General features: G+C 40.0%; 1 protein-coding gene and 1 non-coding gene across 15 annotated transcripts in view; both read right to left on the bottom strand.

Annotated features, from left to right (window-relative positions):
* Window positions 1-27,188, bottom strand: part of USP54 (ubiquitin specific peptidase 54) — a 114,578-nt gene that overhangs the window by 8,135 nt on the left and 79,255 nt on the right. For 6 of the 14 annotated variants that reach the window (XM_045568984.1, XM_045568983.1, XM_045568986.1 and 3 more), the window contains 15 exons: window positions 26,421-26,534; window positions 26,199-26,281; window positions 25,677-25,782; window positions 25,417-25,563; window positions 23,649-23,798; window positions 21,414-21,582; window positions 19,901-20,071; window positions 16,755-16,886; window positions 16,195-16,575; window positions 15,711-15,942; window positions 14,296-14,429; window positions 11,323-11,490; window positions 8,728-8,847; window positions 7,618-7,813; window positions 4,213-5,600 (listed from right to left, as the gene is read on the bottom strand). In XM_045568984.1, the coding sequence (XP_045424940.1) occupies window positions 4,213-5,600; window positions 7,618-7,813; window positions 8,728-8,847; window positions 11,323-11,490; window positions 14,296-14,429; window positions 15,711-15,942; window positions 16,195-16,575; window positions 16,755-16,886; window positions 19,901-20,071; window positions 21,414-21,582; window positions 23,649-23,798; window positions 25,417-25,563; window positions 25,677-25,782; window positions 26,199-26,281; window positions 26,421-26,534 (3,691 nt within the window). Of the gene's footprint in view, window positions 1-4,212; window positions 5,601-7,318; window positions 7,479-7,617; window positions 7,814-8,727; window positions 8,848-11,322; window positions 11,491-14,295; window positions 14,430-15,710; window positions 15,943-16,194; window positions 16,576-16,754; window positions 16,887-19,900; window positions 20,072-21,413; window positions 21,583-23,648; window positions 23,799-25,416; window positions 25,564-25,676; window positions 25,783-26,198; window positions 26,282-26,420; window positions 26,535-27,188 lie in introns of those variants that run through there. The other 8 variants (XM_045568988.1, XM_045568991.1, XM_045568990.1 and 5 more) reach the window with 6 other exon arrangements.
* LOC123650544 lies at window positions 15,375-15,481 on the bottom strand. Its single transcript, XR_006739402.1, has one exon. It is a non-coding gene; the product is annotated as a U6 spliceosomal RNA (small nuclear RNA).

Raw genomic sequence — 27,188 nt, 5'->3', positions numbered from 1 at the left:
TAAAATGAAAATATATTTACCCTCTTGCCCAGTAATTTTTTTTCTTTTTTTAGAGACAGGGTTTCGCTCTGTTGCCCAACTCACTGTAACCTCAAACTCGTGGGCTCAAGTGATCCTCTTGCCTCAGCCTGCTGAGTAGCTGGGACTACAGGCATGCGCCACCATGCCCGGATAACTTTTAAATTTTTTGGTAGAGATGGGATCTTGCTATGTTGCCCAGGTTGGTCTCAAACTCCTAGTGTCAAGCAATCATCCCATCTTGGCCTCTCAAATTGCTGGGATTACAGGCATGAGTTACTACGCCCGAGCGATACTGAATATTGGCTAGGTATTGTATTATATTAAGAAATTATTGTTTTTTTGGTTTTTCCATTTATCTTATTTTTCATTTTTGCCCCAAAACCAATATACAACAGGAAAGAAATTATTGTTAATTTTTTAGGTATAATAATATTATAGTTTTGCCTTTTAAAAAGAGTCTTTACTTCTGAGAGATATATTCTAAATTTTTGGTGGATGAAATGATATACTGTCTGAGATTTGCTTTAAAATAATTTAGTGGGGAGGAAAAACAAGGAGGGCTATAACTAAATCAAAACTGGCTATACGTCAATAATTTGTCAAGACAATCACCATGGAAGCTAATGGTAAGTACCTGGTGGAGTGGGTCATTACAACATTTACTCTTACTCTTTACTTTTGAATATATTTGAAATTCTCCATAACAAAAGTTCTTTTTTATTTTTAAGTAGATATCTATAAGATGATGCCTGCCCAACTTCAAAATACTATGAAATTCGGAATATAGGTCAAGAGCAGTATTTATATAACACTTTAGGAACTATGATCATGTCAAAATTCATCTGGTCACAAAAGACCACATATTATATGATTCCATTTATATAAAATGTCCAGAACAGGCAAAACTATAGAGACAGAAAATACATTAGTGGTTGCCTGGGGTTGGGGAAAGGAGGAGAGAGAAATGGGAGTGGCTGCTAATGGATACAGTGTTTCTTTTTGGGGTGACAAAAACATTTTAGAACTGTGGTAATGGATAGAGAACTCCAATATACTTTGAACTCTAATACACTCATTGTACACTTTAAATAGGTAAAAGGCATAGTATATAAATTATATATCAATAAAGTATTTTTTTAAAAAAGGTAATTTTTTAAAAAGTAATTTTTTAAAAAAGATGTGAGCACGGTGGCTCACATCTGATAATCATAGCACTTTGGGAGGCTCAGGCAGAAGAATCAATTGAGGCCAGGAGTTTAAGACCAGCCTGAGCAATATATCAAGACCCCTGACTCTACAGAAAATAAAAAAGCAAGCCAGATGTGGTGGTGTGCTCCTGTAGTCCCAGCTACTCAGGAGGCTGAGGTAAAAGGCTCATTTGTGCCTCCGAGTTGGGGGCTGCAGCTACGATGATGCCACTGCACTGTAACCAAGGCAACAAAGCAAGATCAATTAAAAAAAAAAAGTAATTTGGTACTTAATAAATGCTTTACAATAAGATAAATAACTTCCCCAAAATTATATTCTTTCATATATAGATGCTAATTGGCATTTTCCTTCATCATCTACCTCCTGATTAATTCCACCTGATCATTTCTTTATTCTATGTCATGTTAATTCTTAAGGACCCAAGTTTAAACCAGGGACTCTAGCAAAAATAAAGACTACTTTGATTTGACAAGTATTTTGAGAACTGATTGACTTACTAGGTGGATTCTTTAAATTAGTTATTATACGCTATTAAGTAAAAAAATTAATGGTTGATAGGTACTATTGGATATTTTTCAGAAATATAATCTTCCTCAAGGCTAATTTGCCAGTATTTATCAAGAGATTTTTAAAAGTTTTTAAACTTTAACTAGTTATCAGTCTTCTAAAAGTTTATTCTAAGGACTTTAAGAGAAATGTGGCCAAACACTCAGGGCAAAGATATTCATCACAGTGTTTTATTATTAAAAAATTGAAATTAACCTAAACATTCAACAATAGTAGAATGGTTGAATAAATAAATTATGGCACATTCACATGTAGCATGTTATTATCATTAAAGTTTTTTGTTTTGTTTTGTTTTTTTGAGACAGGGTCTCAATCTATTGTCCTGGGTAGAGTGCAGTGGTGTTACAATCGCTCACTGCAACCTCTAACACCTAGGATCAAGCAATCCTCCTGCCTCAGCCTCCCGAGTAGCTAGGACTACAGGCAAGCGCCACCATACCTGGCTAATTTTTTCCTATTTTTTATAGAGATGGTGTCTCGCTCTTGCTTAGGCTGGTCTTGAACCCCTGGCCTCAAGACATCCTCCTATCTCAGCCTCCCAAAGTGCTAGGATTACAGATGTGAGCCACTATGGCCAGCCTAAAGGTACTTTTTATGGTAAATGCTCATAGATACAACTTAAGAAAATCATGAGACTAAACTGTATAAATATATTACAGTGATCCTGCTTTTTGAAAAAAAAAAACAAAATATATAGTATACATGTATAATAAAGAAAACCAAAGGTAAACTCATGAAAATATTAACAGTGGGATTATCAATGGTTTTTGACAATGTATTTTCAAAATTACCTACAATGAAAATATTGCTATTTTGGGTAATATAAGGGGTCTTTGGTTTTTAAAAATAATGTTTAACATTCAACTAGTTAGCTCAATTTTGTAATATGTTGTATTATATGCTTATTATTCTTCTTTAAAATACTTAATATTTGTGTATTCTTTTTCCCTTATATTAGATAGAAAGCTCACTGAGGCAGACTCCAGCTTTTCCTCATTCTTTAGGATCTTCCCATATTGTACTGTCCCATGTAGCTAAAGACCACTTAGTAAATGTTACTGCAAAATCTACACTAGAATGCAGATCCTCAAAACATTTCTTAATATCAAATCTTTATGTATGTGGTATCCTCTACCCCCGCCCCCAGGTCTGGGGAATATAGTAAGTACTCACTAAACATCTGTTTGGATGCAATTAAATGTTGGTTGTCAGGAACTTGTACCATTATGGAAACTGTAACATCCAAGCTAAAGGTGAAAGTTCTCTGAGTTCAATTTCACAGAATCATACATACCATTTCAGAGTTGGAATGTACCTTAAACAAAAATCATTGAGCTAATTCTTTCACTTTACAGGTAAAAACTTGGCACTGGGAAATTAAATGACTTGTCCAAATTAATACTGAGAGTTAGTGTTGGAACCAAAAAAATAGTTCAGGCTTTGAGAGTTAAGAACATCAATCTGGCTAGGCACAGTGGCTCACACCTGTAATCCTAGCACTTTGGGAGGCTGAGGCAGGAGGATCACTTGAGGCCAGGAGTTTGAGACCAGCATAAACAACATAGCGAGACCCTCATCTCTTCAAAAAATACAAAAATTAGCTGGGTGTGGTGGTATACACCTGTACTCCCAGCTATTCAGAAAGCTGAAGCAGAAGGATCATTTGAGCCCAGGCATTTGAGGTTGCAGCGAGCTATTATAACACCACTGCACTCTACCCCGGACAAAAGAATGAGACCCTATCTCAAAAAAAAAAAAAAAAAAAAAGGCATCAATCTAAGTTACAAACATTGTTCTTATCATTTCCAAAATTAAGTCTGTGATGTGCACTTGAGGTGTAGGCTCCACTCCTCACTATTATCTCAAGGAGAGTCAGTGAATGGCTACCCTACAGGCATTGAAAAAATCTATGAACACAAAACTTGGCAGTTCCTGAAGGAAGCAAGGAAGGTCTTGATATTGCTAGTTCAGTATGATCTGGAAATACCACACTGAAGACTAGGCTCAGTGTGGACATCCTATTGCAAGGTGGACCTGGAAGCTGAATCTTGGAATTACTTAAGCCATTGAAGGATGTATTTTCCTCTCAGCCTGTCCCATCTCATGCTGAGTCACCCCCAAAGACCTATTCCTTAGCACTGCCTACTGGAGAAGCCATGGGCAAATACTTACCAGTCTTTCTTTAGAAGGAGGGAATCCATCTATAAGTGATAATTCTGTCCCCATTCTCTACTCTAGCCAGAAAAATGTCTAGCCTTCGTCCTGAAGGCTTTCTGAGTCAAGTCAGAAGTTTTACTATTTCCTACTAAGCTGGGGATACTATCTGTACAGAACATCATCCTTCTTCTAATCTTGTCCTCCTGTTTTTAGCTTTTATGTGATTCTTACTCCCCCTACCACTGTATGCACTCTTACCTGTTTGGCTAACTGGGTGCCAAGCCACATCCTGCTGCCCCCATCCAGAAGAGCAAGCTTGAGAAGCCTGAAGACTGGCCTGGTAAAGAGACTCCAATTCTGAGGTCTCTTGCTCTGTGTCTTGGTTCCAATGTGGATGCAAAAGGATGTGACTTCTTTCTGGATATATTGCACAAGTATGGGAATCATGGGGGGAGGACTTCATTCCTGGCCCAGGGGCCCCATGTTTAAGCTGAGAATCACAGAGCCTTGTGACATTCACCCAGGAATCCAAAGGCAAGAAAGTCCCCAAGTCCATACTGCTACCCAGCTCCTTAGGCCTAGCATCTCTCACTTGGGACAGCTTCCCTTGGTATATACTTGGCTCTGCCAATCTGGACTGTCCTCCTCTAGAAGTTTCACCATTAGGTAGCCCAGAGTTTATGGCAAAAGAAGGATGTTCAGCAGGCTCTTCCCAGGAAGGTAGTCTGTCTCTACCATCCAGAGAGGGTTGCTGTTTTGCCCAAGGCCAGTGGCCTTTCCCTTGACCCTGTGAGAAAGGAGGCTTAGAGTCAGAAAGGGAAGAGTTCTTCCTTAAACTATCTGGCAAACTTCTGTCCTTAGAACCTGTACCATCCCTTGTGGAGGCACCTTGCATCCTCTGGAACTGCTCTGCCAGAGAGCGAACAAGCCCCTTTGTGCTGGGGAACTCTGGCCTATAGGGTTCCTCGCTGCCTCCATCCACTTTTGAAGTCAATGAAGTTTTGAGGCTTTGGGCTTGGAGGCATTGGTTAGTTTTCTGCACAGGATCGGGAGAGTGAAGCTCAGATGAAGCAGCAGCAGGCATTATGGGATGGCAGGCTCTATACAGGGGAAGGCTGGGCTGAGCTGATGAATTTGAAGGACTACAGCCTAGGATGTGTTCATCTCCTCTCTCAGAGGTGGCTATTCCAGTTGGGTGTGACCAAGGCATCACCAGAGATGGGTCAGCAGGATCCCTCTTTTCTTGGAACAATTGTTCTTGAGCAATGCCTCTTCCTTCTTGTGGAGGGAATTTGCAGCAGCTGCTATTGTCACCCCTATAGCCTTGCAGTTTACCCTCTGGGGCATCTAATGGCTCCCAACCATGGTGAGAATTCTTCTCAGTCCTGCCTGGTGTTTTAGATAAACCCTGCCTGTGGAATGCAGAGAGGTCAGTGCTGTCCACCTCAACCGAAGTCAGAAGCTTTGAGGCAGATCTACTGGGGGAATTTTGCTGTGGGGCAGATGACTCTAGGAATAGGGGTGAGTGTGACTCATGGCAAGAAGCAGGTGAGTGGAAGAAAGAACTGGCTCCAAACTCTCTATCCGTGCAGGGTTCCAGCTGGGCCTCCTGGCTTAACAATACTTGGAGCGGGATAGGCTGTTCACTGAAACAAACGAAGAGAGCCAGTCAAAAGCTGCCTTGATTGACAGGAACACTTACAAAAAGAACTGTTCATTCCATTCCCATTTCTAGCTATCCACAGAGGGAATGGTGAAAATAAATAGAAAGACAAGCACAAGTAGAGTCAACAATTCAAAGGTTCACAAAAGAAAATGCTGTAGTCAGCTCACACCCAGGTAAATAGGTAATATATTAATCCTCTTTATTAAATGCCCTCACCGAAGTTGCACACAATAATATTAAGTGGAGTCCTTGCCAATATTCTTCACTATTTGTGAAGTCCCATTTCAACCACGACCTACTTGCAAATTACGAAACAAAAATTGCTAGTCCCACATACAGATGACATGGAAGGTAAGCAAAACCAGAATATTACTCACAAAAAACAGCAAAAATTCAGGATGCTTTACAGGGAGGAAAGTCCTACCTGGGGTCCTGAGAGGCAGCCCTGCTAAAGGAACCCAGAGGCCAACATTTATAAAATACACGGTGATTTGGGTTCATGGGATTACACAGAAATCAACCATTTCAAATGTGTTTTCATAATCTAGATTTGATTGTATTACTCACTGAGATGTTTCCCCAAATAATACACTATGACTCTCTTGAGATTTAGGTGTAGGAGTAGAGATTAACTGCATTTAGTTGGTTTCTCACTAATTGTTTTATATTTCTGACCTAAAAAACTCAGTGTTATAAGCACTTAGATAAAACCTCAATCACTCACATTCATCAAGTGATATAAGTGTTCTGGAAAGGGTTTAGCTACCTAAATTGCACATATTTGAAACAACTCTCTAAATCTGAATGAGAATATACTGTAAACTATTGTGAGTATAGTCACCCAGTCACCCCTATAACATTATGAAGAATATTATATACTTATATAGGAAACCTACTCCTAGAAGGCAGAATTACATAATAGTTAAGGACATTCACAAACAGATCTAGATTTGTAGTCCATGCTTCTACCACTTACTAGCTAAGTAATCTGGGTACCTTAATTATCCTCTCTGAGACTGAGTTTCTTTATTTGTAAAATATGCTAAATAATAGTCCCTATCTCATAAGGTTATTGTGAGAATGAAATAACATAAAATATATAACAGCCTGGGCAACAGAGCAAGACCCCATTCTCTACAAAAATCTAAAAAATTAGCTGGGTGTGGTGGTGCATGTCTGTAGTCTCAGCTCTATGCAAGGCTGACCCAAGAGGATCACTTGAGCCTAGGAGTTTGAGGCTGCAGTGAGCTATGATCATGCCACTGTATTCCAGCCAGGGTGACAGAGCAAGACCCTATCTTAAAAAAAAAAAGTTACATAGATAGATAGTACTTAGCTCAGTACCTGGACCTAGGCAAATGTTCCAAATGTTAACTGCTTTTATTATACCTATATTTTGAAAACTATTCAGTCTTATTAATAGCTAAAATCAATTTTTATTTAAATTTGAATTTGGCTCCTAAGTAAAAGCCCAATTCAGGGCTAAGATGTGAGAACTACAGTAATGGCTACTAGTTCTCACCATAAAGAAGCAAAGCAAAGGGAATCTTCGTGTCTCTTCTCTATAGTTCAATCAAAGCAAGGAAAGGACTGCTTTCTCTGCTTCCTTAAGGGACAGTAAGCACTGAAATTCCAAAATAAATCATGGTTGCTACTGCAACATGAAATGTAGATTACCATGTCTAAGAACATAATACATATAAATACAATAATCATGTTATTACACAAGTCCAGGGATAAACTCACCTGCAGGAAATTTGTAAAAGTGGTCTATTTATTATGACGTACTTTTTGCATCTTTCTAGGAATTATTAAAGAAAGACCAGCAGTACAATGTGCTTTTCACTGTTTGTCTGACCTGAGAGAAGAAAATCTTTTCAGGACTCCTCTCTCTCTTTCCCCTGTAGTAGCCAAGACAATGAGAGCTCTTGCTATAGAATTCTCATGGTCACTTCTTCCCCTGCCGTCCATAAACTAATGCGGTTCCCAAGCACTACCTTGTCGGCTGAGGGAGGCTCCCCCCCTGTGATGGGAGGCAGGCTGAGGGTTGCACCGGCTGCTGTGATGATTGCTGTTGCTGCATGCGATCCTGCAGGCTCCGTGCTTTTCGAATACTGATTTGCAACTTCTTATCGACTAGGGCTCTGCTGTGTGTGCTAGAGCTGGCACCATGCAGGGCAAGTCTTAGTTTAGCTAAAATGCAAAAGAAAATACAGCAGAAACAAAACACAAAACACAAAAATAAAAAGAATAAAATTGAACAAAAATGAGCAAAGATATGCAGTAAAACTCAAAATATGCAGCAGAAATGCAAGGCATGGACCATGCATATGCTGTCCAGGGCACAGAGCTGGCTCTGGCTACAAGGAACATTCATGGAAGCCATGGAGGCCAAACAGGTTAATCCAAATTAAAAAACAAAACAAAACTCAAATGAATCAGGAAGATAAACTAGTGCTTTTCTTACAGATTGCCACTCTTGTCCTTTGTAACTGATCTGCCTGACTCTGGTCTCCACACTCTACTCCCCCAATTCCCCTTCCTGATGGCCAATAGCAGAAATAAGATCCAAACCAGCAACTGTCTTTATAAAGCACAACTTCTTCTGGTCACATTTAAGAATCAGATACCAATTCTAAGCCTCAGTCCCTTGCTATAAACTTATGGTGCTACAAACCAGGAAGGTAGTGGGGTAACAGAAAGAATCACATATTACAGTGAAAAGTCACAGGCCTGGGAAGTCACCATCAATTTATTCTGTTTTCCTACCATAAGTTCCAACTCACTAGTCAATGACTAGAGAAAGAGCAGACTAATCTCACATCGGAGGTGTAACTTTATCTTGGGATAAGAAGTTAGGCATGGCTGGAGAATTCATCTGTGGATTCCTGCTGAGGTTATTCCAGTAAATATCCATAGGCCACAGGAACAGTGCCAGGCACATTTAGAAATCTAAAGAGCAAAGATAGCTAAAGGGCCTCAGTTTGGGAGAGCCAAGAGTGAGGAGACATAAAAACTGTTTTCATCCCATCTGAGTGACAGCACTAATAGTACCTATTGTGAAGTTAGTCAAAAATGCCATAGCCATAGCGGTTAGGGTTACTTACAGATAGCTTCGTTACAGAGAGCCAAAGCTGCAGCACAGTCTCCCTTCTGTTCCAGATGCAATGACTCTTCAAACACTGAATCTGCCTCTTGTAGGGATCTCTCAAAGCCGTCACTCCTCCCTGAAAGGGCCAGCACTTTTCATTTTCATTACAATTCATTCCAACTTTTCCTATGTACTGCTGTTTCCCTTCAGTACTCACAGATCCTTGCTGCTGAGCCATTGCTCTACCCTTATTCCAACTGTCCGTTGCTATTAAAATTCTCTGAAAAAAGCAGGACATCCATTTTTGCCCTCAGACATTACCAAGGCCATGAAAGAGAGGCATGCCATTGCCAGCCACATATTCTAACTCCAAGAGCTCTTACGGAGTCCTTCAAGGAAAGAACAAAGTATTGCCTGTAGCAGAAGGATGGGTTCTTATGCCTGGAAATGAACTGCTCTTCCACAGTAGAGCTCTTACCAGCCAGTGTCAGAATACTCCAGATTTCCACTAAGACCTCCGCTGCTAAGTTACAGCAAAGATGGTTTCACTATTCTGTGGAAAACCATCCATACCACTTGTTTCCTTCACCAATTCACAATCCTGTCTGCACTACCCTAAACTGGAAAATCAGTACAACTTTTAGGCACAGATGGTCTACATTTCCTACCTCAATGTATCTACCAGGGCAGTTGAACTGGCTTTGTTGTTGGTTTGCATGCACATATCTTTCCTCAGCACTGCTAAATATTTACTTTTGTCATGCCTTTGCTCACCAAAACTACCCCCAAAATTCACCTTCCCATAAAACGAGCATGGGATATTCCCTCCTCTTCTCAAAGTAATTGTGTGCCAAAGCAGGTACAGAAGAGTCCAAGTACAATGCCAGATGAAAAGGCTCAGAAGCACAGTAAGAGCAACTTTTGTAAAAAAACTGTCAAGTTTATGTACCACCTTGCTCTCTACTCACTCACATCCATAAATTGGCAGCAAGCTATACTGTAAGTTCACCTACAATTGGGATTGCCAATGATCCTGCACAAGGTCCCAGGGAAAAAAAAAAATCAAAATGTCTGAGTCATTTCTCCCACAATGTCCCTTCATCCTCCACTTACCTCCAGCTGGACATAGTAAGAAAGGCTCTTCCACACCTCTAACACTCACTTTCTAATTCATTGTGGCTTTTTTAGAGCAATGAGAAGATACTGGAAGTAGCAGATTGGTTCTGAAGAACATGGCACTCAGGTTCTACCCTATCTCTAGGGGTGTGGTTTCCCCTACCCCCCAGGCCTGAAGTTCTTTCATAGTATTTGGAATCAACTGAACATATATAACCTTTATAATCATAGGTGGTAGCTACATTTTTAACAAAAAAAAAAAAGAGATCTCTACTTTACAGAGATCTAGGCAAACTCTAGTTGGTCAATCACTGTACTAAATTTTAATTCTTATCCTCCAGAATCTTAGCACTCCATTTCTTGTTCTTCCAGGAGATGCGGAACCAAAGTATATGTGGAATGGACAATGAAATATAGCCACTGGGACTTCCTCCCAACTTTAATGTACTGCCCAAAGGCAAGGAGGGAGATGACAACGCCCTCTTTTCAGAAGTAACCTAGGACACCAATGTGATATAGTTGGAGATCAAAAAGAAAGAAAAGACTATCCAAATATTGAGACAGCTAAGGAATTAGGAATTTAAAACTAATTTGGAAACAAATACAATGCCTTGGGAAATATAAGGCAACAATTGCCTTGAATCAAAAAACAGGAGGATTAGAGGAGAAAAGCCCCCCATATAGGATTACTTTGCCCAGAAGCTTCTACGGGTATTTATAAAATGAGAGAAGTGGTCAACAGGTAGCAGCCACCCAAATAGCATAGACTCCTATCATTTATACTGCTTTAGCATGATTTGTTATGACTGGAGATTCTGAATAATAAGAGTGATAAATTCATTTTATAGAAGGAAAAACTGAGATATAGGTTTCATGGCCTATTTAAGGTAGATACCTCAGCCTTGCTGAACTCCTATTTTGAAAGCTAGTCTCTTTTGGTGCAAGGTGACATCCTAATGAAATTCTAGGAGGAAAAGAAGCGACTAACATGGGGCAGTTGGGGAAACTTAAGTAAAGTCCATGCAAATCGTATGGGATTGGGGAATGAATCCTGATGGCATCAGAAGGAAATTAGGCTTTGTGTTCTTGCTCCTGTTTAGCAGACCCACTTTCCTGAAGCTCCAGGTGGAATATCTTGAGGGCATGTTTCTTCCCAGCAAGTAGAATTCCCCGTACTAGCAGTGTGGCTCCCTGCCCTTTTATGCTGCTTCTCAGTTGAGATTAATTTTATTTATACCTTCTACAGATGTTCAAGGGAAACATTTTCCATGGATGCTATGCTATCTCTAATCTATAGGCTTTTAATAGATGTGCCCCCAAATTAGTGCCTATCTCCAATCAATAGGCTTGTCTCCTACTAGCTCTCACTGGAATGGCTGAATTAAGATAAAATTTAACTGCTAAAGAGAAGACAGGGAATGTACAAGCTTGGATCTTTTTTTCTACCCTCTCTCTCTGTCCCCATTACCCACAACCTAATGCTCACAACAATTACCCTGATTCTGCAGTTCATCCAAGTCCATGAAGCGGCTGGGATGAGGGTTAAACCCTTTAGCTGCCTCTAATTCCTTTTCCCGTTTCCTTCGAAGTTCTTGTTCTTGGGCCCTCCTGGCCACCTCTTCCTGTAATTCATCCAGTTCACTTTTAGAAGATAATTCTCCACCTGGAATATAAGCAAGAGAAAAGATAAGCCACCACATTTCCAAGACTAAGCACCACCTGAATTTATGGCCACTGTCATGCTTTTCCTTTGGAATTCTTGCCTTCAATTTGGAGTTCATGTTTTGGATAGCACTTTCCATATCAAATTCAGGGTGGACTTGGATCAGTAATAATGACAATAACAAAAACAAATATTTACTGAGTGCTTCATAGTAACAATGACAGTGAACATTTGTTGAGCATTTACTATGTGCCAGGAACAATTTTAAGCACTTTTATTATTTCATTTAATTCTCACAACAACTTATGAGGTAGATAACTATTACCCCCGTTTTAGAAATGAGGAAACTGAGTCACAAAGAGGAAAAATAATTTGCCCAAGGTAACACAGGTGGGAAATGGTGAAGCTGAATTAAAGTCAAGTAGGTTAAATTCATAATTCATGTTCTCACAACCATTACGGAGTCCCCTCTACCAGCTGCTGTCACTGGGATTTATTGGGGAGCTTGGAGCATGAATTTCCATCATCTCTTTAATGAGTTTGTAAAATGTCCACACTAGTAAAAATTCAACTTTATAACTGTTCATAGATGGATATAAATAGATCTAGAAGGATGTCCATAATAAAGTAAGTGAAAAATTGAGTGACAGAATAATATATATAGCATGACTTCATTTTGCTTTTTTAAAAAATGGTGGTTATGTACGTAAACTTCCTCATGTACTTGTATAAACAAAGAAAAAAATCTAGAAAGATATATACCGGGCCGGGCGCGGTGGCTCACGCCTGTAATCCTAGCACTCTGGGAGGCCGAGGCGGGTGGATCGCTCGAGGTCAGGAGTTCCAAAGCAGCCTGAGCAAGAGTGAGACCCCGTCTCTACTAAAAATAGAAAGAAATTATCTGGCCAACTAAAAATATATATAGAAAAAAATTAGCCAGGCATGGTGGCGCATGCCTGTAGTCCCAGCTACTTGGGAGGCTGAGGCAGTAGGATTGTTTAAGCCCAGGAGTTTGAGGTTGCTGTGAGCTAGGCTGATGCCACGGCACTCACTCTAGCTCGGGCAACAGAGCGAGACTCTGTCTCAAAAAAAAAAAAAAAAGAAAGATATATACCATAATGGTAACACTGGTTCCTTCAATTTCAGGAGGCAAAAGGCAGGTTATGTAATTGATAAAAACATTTGTTCTGGCCAGGCATGGTGGCTCACACCTGTAATCCCAGCACTTTGGGAGGCTGAGGCAGGAGGATCACTTGAGGTCAGGAGTTTGAGACCAGCCTGGGCAATGTGGCAAGACCCCACCTCTACAAAAAATTTTAAAAATTAGCAAAGCATAGTGATGTACACCTGTAGTCCTAGCTACCTGTAGTCCTAGCAGGAGGATTGCTTGAGCCCAGGAGTTTGAGGTTACAGTGAGGTATGATCATGCCACTGTATTCTAGCCAGGGTAACAGAGCAAGACCCCGTTTATTAAAAAAATAATAACAATTAAAAGGTTGGGTGCAGTGGCTCACGGCTGTAATCCTAGCACTCTGGAAAGCCAAGGTGGGAGGATCACTTGAGCTCAGGAGTTTAAGACCAGCCTGAGCCCTGAGCAAGAGTGAGACCCCATCTCTACTAAAAATAGAAAATATTAGCTGGGCACAGTGGTGCATGCCTGTAGTCCCAGCTACTCAGGAGGCTGAAGCAGGAGGATCACTTGGGCCTATGAGTTTGAGGTTGCTGTGAACTACGCTGACACTATGGCACTCTAGCCTGGGTGACAGAGCAAGACTCTGTCTCAAAATAATAATTATTATTATTATTTTAAAAACACTTTTGTTCTATGTGTTACATCAAATTGTAGGGCATAAATAGGGCCTATTATACAAAGACAATGGTAGGGTGATACAGTGTGTGAAGAATTTTGATGTAACTCCTTACTAAGTATCTTTTACCAGTTGAGGAATCCTGTTGATAGATTCTACCTAGCGAGTCCAGAATTGAGGACTATTAGGGAAATCATGAGACTCAGTCTTTAGCATACTGAAAAGGTATTGGCTGTCTGAAGAGTAGGGAAAATAGGCACATGTATGAGCACAGGTTTCTCAAAGCAATGTTACTAAACATTAAATAAATCTAAAATGTGGGAGATAAACCAAACGTATAATTTCATTGGGAAGCACAAATTTCTTCCACAGGTCTCTAACTATAACTTTCTCCAGCCCAGCATTCCAGGATATCTGTCTTTATAGGCTTTATTCTGCTCTGCCAGATGTCAGCAACCTATGGCACTCATACCTTACAGGGTCCATGCCTTTTTTGTTACTATTGTTGCATACCTCCCTTCCCACCACCTCTAAGAACTTTCAGTAACTATGAAGAGAATTGGTAGTCAGACTAAGACATATAAGTAGGTGTAAGGGTAAGTTTGAATTGCTTATCTCCCAGTTTTGTACATAGCCTACATGTCCCCTTTTGGCATCTCAATTCATAATACTAAACAATAAGAAATTTCCATTTCCCAAGAGGCTGTCACTACACCAAGGAAAGCCCTAGGATTTATTCTTCCAAGGAATGGAGCTGTGATTAACACTGTACACCATATTGATGTCCCTTCTTGCTCCCACAAGGGCTCTCTCCAAAGTAGAAGGGAACATTCAGGCAAGATGTAATAGAGAAAAAAAAAACAGATAAATCCAAAGATGGAGCAACTCAAATGCCTCCACATTTACATTCTGCTGTAATACTCAAACTGCACCAGTCCTCTAACTTCAGATGTGCTCAAATAGAGTTGGTGGTCAAATCCAGAATCATTCTGCTTACCTGATAGGGGCTGATTCTTTGACCAGCCACTCATGGATGCTGTGGAGTCCACCTCCAGGATGCTACTGCTGTGAGACTTTGGGATATGACGCCAGGAAGGGACAAACCCAGCTGATCTCTTAGCACTTGGATCCCTTCAAAAGAGAACCCAGAGTCTAGTGAAAGCATCAGAAGAGTGGTTACTAATAACATTCCCAGGACTAAATCCCTCAACAAAACATTGAACTAATATAATTAAAGCTTCTGCTTTATGTTTCTGAGAAACTGAAATATCAACTTAATCCTCCATCTTATCCCACCTCATTCACATCTTGTGCATCTAGCATAGTATCTGCCACATAGTAGATATTCAAAATCCATTGAATGAATTAACAAACATATTGCTATCATATGTACTGCCTTCCTCTTTCTTACTAAACCTTTGTAATGTCTTCTAGTAAGTAAAACTGAACAGGGTCCGTGGACGGGGAAGAACCCTGGGGAAGTATGAGGATGTGGTTACCACCTTTGCAGATGACATAATCAATTCCATTCAAAGCAGCTATACTGTTAAGAAAATTGCCTCTGTGGCAATTCAGTAAACACATTGTACAAAGATTTGAAATTTATGGAGCAAACTGTCATCATTATCTTATGGGATTATGGATATCATTGCCTTCATAAAACACAAAATCCCTAAGGACCCTAAAACAAAATGAAACCAAAACTATTCCAAAAGGGAAAGCAAGAATAAACAACAGCTGAGTTTCTTCTCTGGTCTTATGGTTATATAAGTTTTAATGCACTACTTCACTCTTTCATTAAAAGTTATTTACTAAAAATTTTTAAAATAAATTTTTAATTGTATATTTTAAGGTATACAACACACTGTTATGAGATACATGTAGATAGAAAAAAGGTTACTTAGTGAACCAGATTAACATATCCATCATCTCGCATAGTTACCCATTTTTTTGTGCATGGCAAGAGAAGCTAAAATCTACTTATTTAGCATGAATCCCATATACAGTACAATTTTATTAACTATAGTCCTCAATGTTTTACATTAGATCTCTAGACTTGTTCATCCTACACATCTGAAAAATATGGAACGCTTCATAAATTTTCATGTCATCCTTGAGCAGGGGCCACGCTGATCTTCTCTGTATCATTCCAATTTTAGTATATGTACTGTTGAAGCAAGCACTAAACAATTATTTTATACATAATATAGTCCTTTAAAGTTCTTTCCTTTCTCAATGCCTTTGCTCTTCCTCCCAGCAGAGGGTGCTGTTGCTATAGAAAGTTGACAGAGCATATAGAGAGATGGTAATAAAGCCCAGGCCTCCACTTGTCTAAGTCACGGTTGAAAGCCCCAAGCAGGTGGCTTACATTGCTGCATAGGACAATGCCTCTATTCAAAGGCCAAACAATACCTGCAGACATTCGAGCTCTCAGGCAAGGCTGCATCCAGGCTGACAGGGCTGCTGCTGTTCCTCTCACTGCTCTCATAGCCAGATTCCATTCGCTGGATTAAGCGAGGGTGCTGCTCTAAAAGGTGAGAGCCTGGCCGTGCTGGGACCCAAGGCTTGTACTGGGGGCTTGGTCCACTACATTTAATGTCATAAGCAGGTGGCTTGCTTAGTTCATCTGGTATAAATTCTTTAGCTATCCCAAACAAAGAACAAGTGTGGAAAAGGAGGTAAGATTTAGCATTTGCCTAATATCAAGACCTAACTAATACGGTGCATACACACACACACCCCCACCTCCAGCTGCTGATTCACTGAACTCATATCCCTAAAAAGCCCAACATCAGAATAAAAATGCCTCTTGCCAGATCTACCAAAAAACCCAGGTTTTTAAAATACTAAATCAACTTTATTTGAAAGCCCAATTCTTCCTTGATTAACTCCTCACCTGAATCCTCAGAAAAGGGGCTAAGCTGGGTATAGCCACAATGCTTCCTTTTGTCCTTACTAAAGATACTGTCAATATTCAGAGATTCCCGTTTGGGTCTCCATGTTGGACGATACTTGCTGGAAGAACTGGATTTTGATTCACTGCTGGTACTCTCTATTTCCCAGTCACGAGAGTGCAAAGGCAGGTTCCTAGTAGGTTTCTTGTCAGGCTGGTCTCCTCCCCTCCCTGCAAAGGGAGACCCTACATTGGTCTGAGAAGCCAGGGATGGTCTGTTATGGATCATATTGCTGACCGTCTCTTTAAAATCCCTTAGCCTATTGGTGCTGCTGGATGATTTGGAGGAATTCCTAGGAGCCTGCTTCTCTTTCAGTGTTTCTCCTAAAAACACAAAAGAATGAAACAAATATAGATGTTTAAAATGATCACGAATACCCAGACCCCAATGTCAAAAAAGCAAGGAAAAGCCCTTTGAGCCGAAAGGAGAAGCCAACAGTCTGGAGTGTGGAAAAAGTTTGATAGAGTGAATGAAGAAAAAGAAGCAATGCAGAGTGGCTTGCCTTCACTGTGGTACCCTGAGGCCTGTGGCTCATCGCCTTTCCTCCTAACCCGGCCAGAGCTCCTTTTGCGCTCTATCAGTGACCCTTTCTTGGATGTGTGTTTCTGATTACATTCACTATCAGTCAGGTGTCCTGAAAGAACAAGAAAATGAGGCTAAGCTGGTATCTGAGACTGACCCTCATCCTCTTGAGAACCTAGTCTCCCTTTGGGATTCATGGCAGTGCCACAAATTTAGTGTACCTGTAGATCAGAAGGTGTAGGGACCATGGCTAAATGATATAAATGTAGGAAATCTCTCGGTAGATAAATGCAGAAAAGCCCAGGTATTTAATGGGTGCTTCCAAATTTACAATGTCTCCTCAGCAATTACAAATCTCGATCCTACTCATAATCTTTCACAGTGACCCAGAAGGACTAAGGACATATTTCTAGGTAATTTTTAAAAGATGAAAGTTTTAAAGATTATATAAAAATGTCATATAGCCATATATTTTCATTCTCATAAGCTGAAGACAGGAAAACTCTGTCTTCAGCTTAGAGAATGAAAAGAAACCGGGGTTTTCTTTTCTTTATTTGGCAAAACATACCAAGTAAAGCCTGATTTTCAGTACCTCTGGTATTATCCTGGATGCCCCATCCTTTGTCCACAGAGCTCTGATTATACATGGCTTTAAGACTCAGTTCTAAACTTTCCTTAAATGGGGATCATTTAGGCTGGGTGTGGTGGCTCACGCCTGTAATCCCAGCAATTTGGGAGGCTGAGGCGGGAGGATCCCTTGAGGCTAGGAGTTCGAGACCAGCCTGGGCAACATATCGAGACCCTATCCTACAAAAAATAAAAAAATTACGTGCCTATAGCCCTAGCTACTGCGGAGGCTGAGGCAAGAGCATCACTTGAGCCCAGGAGTTGGAGGCTGCAGTGAATGCACTGAGCTATGATTCATGCCAGTGCATTCCAGCCTAGACAACACAGTAAGACCCTGTATCTAAAAAACAAAAAAAAAAAAATGTGGATCATTTAAAAGGACATTTCAACTTTGATTAATTCTCATTCCCATCCCCAACCCATGCTTCACCCAGAGATTACACTTCATAGATCCTTAATGCTACACTGGGAAACCCAGGAGAGCTAGGCTCTTTTACGTAACTTGCCCTGCTTCATGCCCACAGTATGCAAATCTCAGTATGATTCAATAACAGCCAAGGTCAGATTCGAAAGGATATAATCAACTAAACTACTGGAAGCCAGAGATTAATTAAGCAAGTGAATTAAGTTTGAAGATAGGCTTAGAAAAAAACTCTAGGTATTTTCCCAAATGCACTGAGAGCTAACAGAAGTTTGTTTTCATATGACAGAACATGAAAATTCTTATACATATTCAGATATCAGTAACGTAGTGATATGGATACAAATTTTCAATCAATTGCCCATGTAATCTTTTATTGCTTTTATCTGATCCTTTGCTACCTCTGGGTCCACAAGAAAGATTTAATAAAGGAGAAAATCACGTGGAGCAACTACATCTTACAAATGTTAAACCAATGAAGATGCTCTCCCTCCCTCGCACCCCCCACAAAACCCACAAACCACTAACATCAGTTTGACTCTCCTAGAAAACATGCCTCTTATTTTATCCTATAGTTTGGCTTCTCCCTGGTTCCATTTCAAAAATATGATCTAAAAAACTCACACCTGACACAAGCTATGCAATAGTCATCAAACAAAATCCCACATGAACCTAACCAAACTTCTAGGTCCAACAGCCAATTTACAAGAAATAGAAAACAGAAAAACATGTTAACTATACTAGAATGAAATCAGCAAAATTCAGAATGTGGGAAATCTACAGGACAAACTATAATACCTACTTCTTCAACAATATTTTGCAAGGAGAGCCAGGCATGGTAGCATAATCCCAGCTACCCCAGGAGGCTCAGGTGGGAGGATCCCTTGAGCCCAGGAATTCTAGACCAGACTGGGCAACACAGCAAGATCCCATCTCAAATAACACCCTGCCACCAAAAAAAAAAAAAACCCAATAAATTGCAAGGAAAAAATAGAGGGGAAAAAACCCAATAGATAAAAGAAATGTAAAAGACTTAAAACCCATGACAATGAGTAGACTTCATTTGGATGCTGAGTCAAACACACAAAACCATGAAAATATTATGATATTTATAAGATAACTGGATATTTGAACACCCATTGGTTACTCAGTAGCTTTATGGAACTATCGTTACTATTTTTAAGTGTTATAGTGCTATTTTAAAAAATGATTTCTTATGTTCAAGTGATACAAGATACATATAGAAGGAATGACATAATGTCTGAAATTTGCTTCAAAATAAGGGGAAAGTGGTGGAGGGGCAGGACAGTATTCTACATACTTTTAAATATGTTTGAAATTCTTGATCTTAAAAATTAAAAAAAGGCAAAACATAGAGTATAAATGACCAACCTGAAACAATGAGCTCACTAATTCCCAAAGTCCTTAAGAGTATGGGCACTGTTGTATGCCTTAGGTGTTCTACTTCCCATAAAGAACTACATCTCTGCAGTCATTCACTGTTTTTCCTTTCATGCCCTGTATTGATTTCTTCCACTAACACAGGCACTTTCTTCTACAGACTAACAAAATAATTCAAGAATATTATCTGCATAGAGCTCACAATAACAAACAGGCTATCTTTCATTCTTTTGCTTCTTTGTCCTTCAGGAAGCCTAGCAAGCTGATGAGCAGCTAGCCCTCCCCTATCCCATTAATATGCCCTTTCTCTCAAAGCCCTTCACTCCTGACAAAGGCTGGCATGAGAGCATGACTAGGTGTTCAGACCACAAGGGTTTAATGGGGCACTATGGGAAGGACAGGAATCAAGAGGACAGCACCAGAAAAACAAACTTTAGAATAATCACATCAATATCACACTTCCATAGTCCTTATTGATATGCTGCTATTGACAGGAGTATGTGCAATGGAGCATCATTGTTCATTCAGAGCTATGTTACTTCTTTGTATCACACTCAATTACCCAAATTCTGTGCTTTTCTGCCTGTGCATGGCAAACATTTCTGACTTGCCCCAGTTTCTTTCTCTTGGGAGACTTTCTATGAAGGAATTAAATTATCCTCTGTATAAGTCCCTACCTGTGTCCCGACTGCTCTGAGACATGGAATCATTCTCCACATTATAGATGACTGTCCCCTGAGAATCAGAAGAGAAGTGACTGACCACAGATTCATGGTGAAAGTGTTTGTAGGGATAGCTCTCCGTTGAAGAATCTGTTCGAGTGTCACTTGAGATGGAGGGCTCCCTCCCTGAGGGAAGGAGGAGACACATAAGCAAAAGTAAGGAAAGAGGAACAGTAGCAGAGAGAAGGAAAAGAGATGGACACGACAAAGGTCCTTAAGGCGAGAACTTCCTAGATGGAAATGTGAGAAGGATATACCATAGAGCCATTCTTCCCAGTACCCAACTTCCAAATAACCCAGACACACATGAAATTCCTCCCACCCCTGCCCCTACCTTACTGAAGCCCTCACTTTGCCTGCCACTGTGAAAAACTGTGGAGGTTTTTAGAAAACCTAGGGGGGCGGGAAGTGGAAGAAATGAAAAAGTGAAAAGTAAGATCTATTTAGATGGAAAGTCTGGCCAACTTGTCATATATAACTAGCTGTTCCCCTATCCCATAATCTTTTTCCTGTACTGTTAGGAATAGGACTTTAAAAATTTAATTGATATTATATGGATTTTAATATCTCTGAGAAATTATGGGGCTGTTATTTATATTAATACATTAGTGTGAATCAGTTCAATCAGACTGCTTTCCTCTGAACACCTAGCAGAGATAAGCACAACAGGACAAATGGGTGTTTGACTGAAGCCAGAAGTAGACCAGGTCTGGGTAGGGTATAAGAGTAGAAAGAAAGCACCAGGTACCAAGCAGCAGGCAAGTACAAAGGAGAGGGAGAATGGTTTAAAGTCAAGTATCTTCTCTTTCAAAATTATACTAAGGGCCAGTCCTAGATCCAGAAGAGTAAAAGAACATTTCTTCTTCTTCTTTTTCAGAAATCAAGCCAAAACTATTGGGTTATAATTCAAATATATTATAAGCCTCTGTGGGCTAGCCTAAGAGTTTATCCATCAGGCTGAAAATCGTTTCTTTATGGAAAACATTATTTAAGTTCCAAACAATTGACTTAAGAAATGAACAACTGATTCATAAACCAAGGAATATCACTACTGCATTTGGTATTTTTAAAAAAATCTTTTATCCCAAACAAAATAACCAGCTTTGAAGTGACTCAAATAATTTTTCTAACAACTCACTTAAGTCACTGTTAAATTGCTAATAAAAAATCAGTCATCTTTACCAATATCAGAAGGCTAACTTCCAAACCTCACAAACTTAATGTCTCAGTCTAAACATAATATCCTTCTCAGTTTTGAGTTGGGGCCAAGTGATTTAGACAACACACTCTTAAAGGCTGAAGAAAACAAAGCCCAGCATGAGTAAGTCAGGCTTCAGCACAAGTTGGCACTTCTTTCTTGCCTCTAATGGGTCCCCCTTCTCCAAGCTAGGTTATATGCTAGTGTGAGTCCCAACTGTCTGATCACATGCAATGGGGGAGGGGAGAGGTAAAGAGGTAGGCTGCTCACCTGAATCTTCACTATCATAGCATGTCCTGCTGTATGACTGGAACTCAGCTTGGGGAAGCAGATCCTGGGTGGACACTGGGGTACCCTGGGGGTCTGCATAAAGCAGCAGCAAGGGCTGATAATGCCCCTTGATGCATTTGGTCACCACATCCTTCCATTTGGGTCCAATCTGAACCAGAAACAACCAGAAGAACATGACAATTATACTTCACATCTATAATTCAAAACATAGCTTCTTGTTCTGCTTTTCTAAGGAAAATAAAAGAAATGAAAAGACAAGAATTGGGAAAAGAGACAACAAAAGGGATCTTAGACCTCAATACATTTTTTATTAATTTTTTTGCTAAATCCTTTTAGAAAGCATTAAAATCTTTTTAAGAGAAAAGAAGGATGAATAAAATTATTTTTATGTCTGAAACATCAACTTGGTTATAAAATATAAACAAAAGTTCTCAAAGGTGGATATGCTATGTGAAGGAAGTATAGCAGTCTTGGTGACCAATTTCTTCTGACAGACTTCAGGTTGAAGACCTCACTAGAAATTTGCATTTCCATAATTTTCTCCTAAATATTAAAATCACTCTAATGAAGCTGAGGAGCAGACAGAAACTGTCTCACAGACTGGCTCAGACAGAATACATGACTTTCAGTTTCAGAGTTCACACATGGCAGGACATAAAATGTCAAACTGCTTAGACTAGACAGCTGAACTTCTCGGCCTTAGTGGTGTGCTGGATACAACTCTGCCACCACAGTGTAAAAATCACTGACAAAACAGCCAAGGAAACAAGCCAACCAATCCATCCCCAAACTCACCCCATCTTGAGAAGCTTGAACCAGTTCACGTTTCTTAGATGATGTGCTCTTAGAGCTGAACAACTAGCATAGTGATTTGTTCATAATAGATGTTCAGTATATTTTTAACTGAGTTATCATTATTTTAATTAAAACATTTATGTGCTTTTCACATGTACATCTTATTTAATACCTTGTAAGGGTATTTTTCAAATGAAAGACCTAAAGCTCGAAGAACTTATATACGTTGTCCCAAATTACAATAGCACAAAAGATACAAAGAAGAAAAGAATGAGGAAATTTAATAAAGACTTTACTATATGTGGAACACACTGCTTAAAGTCCATGGATTGGTGTAGATTATAGTCATACCATATCCCCCTAGCTGCTAACCTTATCATAAGGGGCTTCCTAACTCATGCCGATAACCTAAACTACTTCAGCCACAGACACTGTGGTTTAAACAGTACGAAGTTTCCAGCTTTAAGTATAATTATAGCCCTACTTTCCCTACACAATCCCAAAAAACATATTAATCTGTGATAGGGCACTTCAGGGAGATAAGAATCAATGATGGCCGGGCACGGTGGCTCAGGCCTGTAATCCTAGCACTCTGGAAGGCCGGGGAGAGAGGATCACTCGAGGTCAGGAGTTCGAGACTAGCCTGAGCAAGAGCAAGACCCCGTCTCTACTAAAAATAAAAAGAAATTACCCAGACAACTAAAAATATATATAGAAAAAATTAGCTGGGCATGGTGGCACATGCCTATAGTCACAGCTACTTGGGAGGCTGAGGCAGGAGGATCCTTGAGCCCAGGAGTTAGAGGCTACAGTGAACTATAATCTTGCCACTGCACTCCAACCTGGGCAACAGAGTGAGACTTTGTCTCTTTAAAAAAAAAAAAAAAGACTGGCTGAGCTCGGTGGTTCATGCCTGTAATCTTAGCACTTTGGGAGGCCGAGACGGGAGGATCACTCGAGGTCAGGAGTTCGAGACCAGCCTGAGCAAGAGTGAGACCCGTCTCTACTAAAAAAATTAGAAGGAAATGATCCGGACAACTAAAAATATATATAGAAAAAAATTAGCCGGGCATGGTGGCACATGCCTGTAGTCCCAGCTACTCGGGAGGCTGAGGCAGGATTGCTTGAGCCCAGGAGTTTGAGGTTGCTGGGGGCTAGGCTGACGCCACGGCACTCTAGCCCAGGCAACAGAGCAAGACTGTCTCAAAAATAAATAAATAAATAAATAAATAAATAAATAAAGACTGATACCCGCACAAGTTCAATGGACAGAAAAATATAAAGTATGTCTTATGTCTTACAGAGCTTTTGGGGGGATCACCATTCAAAATTATGAAAATTAAACACTGAAGACAAATAATTATCCTTGTTTTTTTGTCATAATCACCAAACACTTCAAGAAGGCTTGAATATGCCTACCTCCTTGACATGAGCATCATCAAAATACATCCATTTGCGGATCTTTGTTTGAAAAAAGAATGTAGAGTAATGTTTGCCATAGTAACAGATCATTCCAACTAAGTAGAGTTCAGATTGCTTGGCCCGGTCGTCTGTCACTCTGAAAAACAGCTGTGAGGAAAGAATAGAAAGGAAAGAACAGTCAGATAATCATCTCACATCATCTCTCAGCTCCAGATTCCATCAACATTTCTTAATTAAGGCACTGACTTGCTTCTCCCTCCAGTCTAAGATTTTTTGCTAGTCTAGACTAATCATTAGCAATTAACCTACGAAAGCAAAAAGTAGGGAAAAGCAAGATGGATAATGGCCAGTAAACTTGTAGGTGTGATATTTCTTCATACCTTTCTTTTATTTTTAAATTGTTTTAGAGACAGTGTCTCCTCCTGTCACCCAGGCTGGAGTGCAGTGGCACAATCACAGCTCGCTGCAGCCTCAAACCCCTGGGCTCAAGCGATCCTCCTACCTCAGGCTCCCAAGTAGCTGGGAGTACAGGTGCAAGCCATCACACCCAGCTAACATACCTTTCAATAATATTTTCTTACTGGGTCTCATCATAAGAGGAGCCAGGAAAGTTAAAACAAAACAAAACAAAAAACCAACTCTTTCTAGTTGCAAAGGTTTTTTATCAGCTGGCTGCATAAATAAACTTTCCTGTTGAGAACATAAGTAGCGGGTAAGAAAGCCCTGAGGGAGAACAATACAGCCATGCTGGTTTATCAGCTTTTCAATTTCTAGGTGCCTAGCACAGTCCTAAGTGCTAAGAAACATAAAAAAATTTTTTTGAAGAAAAGGATTCTGGCCTTGAGGAACTTATTTGGTTGAGAAAACAATCAAAAATTAAACCATTATAGTATAGAATATGTAGCCTACAGGAATTTAGAAAAAAGGAGATTTTATTGTCCACAGCCTACTCAGGTCAGATTCCTTGGGAAGGAGACCTAAAATAAGATCCCATATAGTTCATTTATTCTCAGTTGTGGCTTAATGACATTAAAAAACAACAACAAAAGCTCTCCTTAGTCACAGGACTATCCCAGGGAAAACCAGTAGAAAGAAAACCACAGAGTTTCTGGTTCTTCTCTTGAACTGAAGGAAAATCCTGGCTGTACCTATACTAGGGCATGGAGCTGATAAGGTAGAGACCCAGGTCTAAAGTCTTTTTCCCTGTCTGTTTCTCTGAATAGATGTACAGAAAACCACTGAGCCACTAAATTCTCTTCCAAGCAGCTTCATTACCTTCTCAACAGACATTGGTTCCTCACTGTGAATTTCCTATTTGGGGGCTCAGGTCACCAACTTTTATTTCCTTCACCTCCCATAGTAGTTCTAGTCAGGAGAGTCCACTCCTTTGACCTTATACCTCCCCTAGTTGAATACACTTCGCTACTGTGTACTGGCATAAACTCATAATGAGTATTCAATAACTCTATGAATTAACTGATTGATATTTATCAGTAGCTAAGCTCTGCCTGTCCTTTCTCTCAAGGCCAAAGTCATCCCATTTCTTCTAAAAAAAAAAAAAAGACCTTTGCCACCTATGCAAAGGAGGTATGTGAGCACATACATGAACGCACATTTATCTGTACACAAATATACAAGTTTATCTGTCCAAAACTCCGTAAAACTTGTCATCTAGGACATGCCTTTGCCTTCAGTTCTCACTGCCCTTAAGCAATATTGAGACACAAGAACTCTTACGTCAGAGATAAAGGTAATTAACACGCACATCACCCAGCTTAAGGCAGGTACCCAGGCTGTGGATAACATCCTCTGCCAAGTCTGAGTGATCCGAGTCCCATACCAGCCCGATTGTGATAATCTGTGGAGCATTCATCAATACTCGGCGAATTCGGATCCTCTCTCCACAGTTGCTCTGAAATACATATATAAGGCTAGTTCAACAAGTCTCCTGAACTGGCTCTGCCTCAATTCCACTAATCCCAGGGTTCCCCTTCCTACTCAAAATCCCAACCCAGCTTAACTCACCGGGCAGTTCCGCAGATCCCCCATGGTACTGGCATTCTGTAGCAGCTCACCAAACATACTTGGTGAAGGTTTTTCTCTTCTTTCCAGCATACAAATAGCCTGATTGCTTCAAGATGGAGAATGGAAGGGGGATGATGGTGGGAGTTGTACTGAGTTACTGCTAAATCAAATATACTATTCCTGTAAACTCCTAACTCACATGTTTGACTTTCTGCCTCTGCTCAGTATACCAAAGCCCTTTGTTCTGACCAGGCTTAGTGTCTTACAAACACAGCGAGTACCTCTACCTATCCCAAAATCCAAAGCTCATAAAATCCCTATTCCTCCATAACTGAGCCTAAGAAAAGGGGGGGCATGGGAGAGGAAAGGAGAACAAAAGTTATTTTTAAATTCCTGTTCTGAGTACCCACAATATAGCATAGACTCAGCAATAAGGATATCAGCTATTTGAATGCCTTCAGCTAAAACTCAATCAACTGGACGAGTGCCTAAGGGTACAACAGAGAACCCTGTAAGACTCACCAAAGGGAAGTGGTAGAGATATAATGTACCATCTGGATGAAAGGCAGTGGATCAGATGTGGCGCCACAGCTAGTACAAACACACTGAACCAGGGAGAAAAAAGCAAAACCAAGAAGCCACAGTCATGAACTGTTTTGGCACCCATTTAACACCCCACAACCCAGGATAAAGTGTTCTTGAAGAAGAGGACTAAGAAAAGATGGGGATAGAGATAGGGTTCACCTGCTCAAACAATGTCATTGCAAATTTCTGGTGGGAAATGCAGTGTTGGGCAGTACATATATCCTCTTTGGTTTCATCAGCAATGTGGAAGTGAATTCTCATCAGGAGGTTTTCCTGACAGGGAAAGAACAAAAGCAGTACACCAACAATACTTAACAGACAAATATACAATTGGTAAGCAGCTTATCCAAAGAAACAGCAACCTTTCCTGGAAGTTACAAATACTTCTGATTTTTTAAAAAAACTTTTTACTTTGAAATAATTATAAATTCACAGCAAGTTTCAAAAAATGTACAAGAGGTCCCATGTACCCTTCACCCAGTTTCCTCCAACAGTAACCTCTTACCTAACTATAATACAATTTCAAAACCAAGAAAGGGACATTGATACAATCCACAGAGTTTACTCAGATTTCACCAATTTTACATGCACTCATTTATGAATATGTGCATTGTGTGTATGTGTGGCTCTATGCAATTTTATCACATGTACAGTCATGTAACCACCACCACAATCAATATAGAACAGTTCCATCACCACAAAGGCTCCTTCATGCTACCTCTATAGAGCCTTACCCATCCAACCCCACTCCTAACTCCTAGCAATCACTAACCTGTTCTCCCATCTCTATCATTGTTATTTCAAGAATGTTGCATAAATGGGATCATATAGTATATAATCTTTTGATATTGCACTTTTCACTTAGCATAATTCCCTTGAGATCTATACAAGTTGTGTAAATCAATAGTTCCTTTTTATTGCTGCATA

The sequence above is a fragment of the Lemur catta genome, chromosome 14 (genome assembly GCF_020740605.2).
Source record: "Lemur catta isolate mLemCat1 chromosome 14, mLemCat1.pri, whole genome shotgun sequence".
In the NCBI taxonomy this organism is placed as follows: domain Eukaryota; kingdom Metazoa; phylum Chordata; class Mammalia; order Primates; family Lemuridae; genus Lemur; species Lemur catta.
The sequence above is the reverse complement of the archived record's forward strand: the minus strand, read 5'-3'. Positions and strand labels throughout refer to the sequence as shown.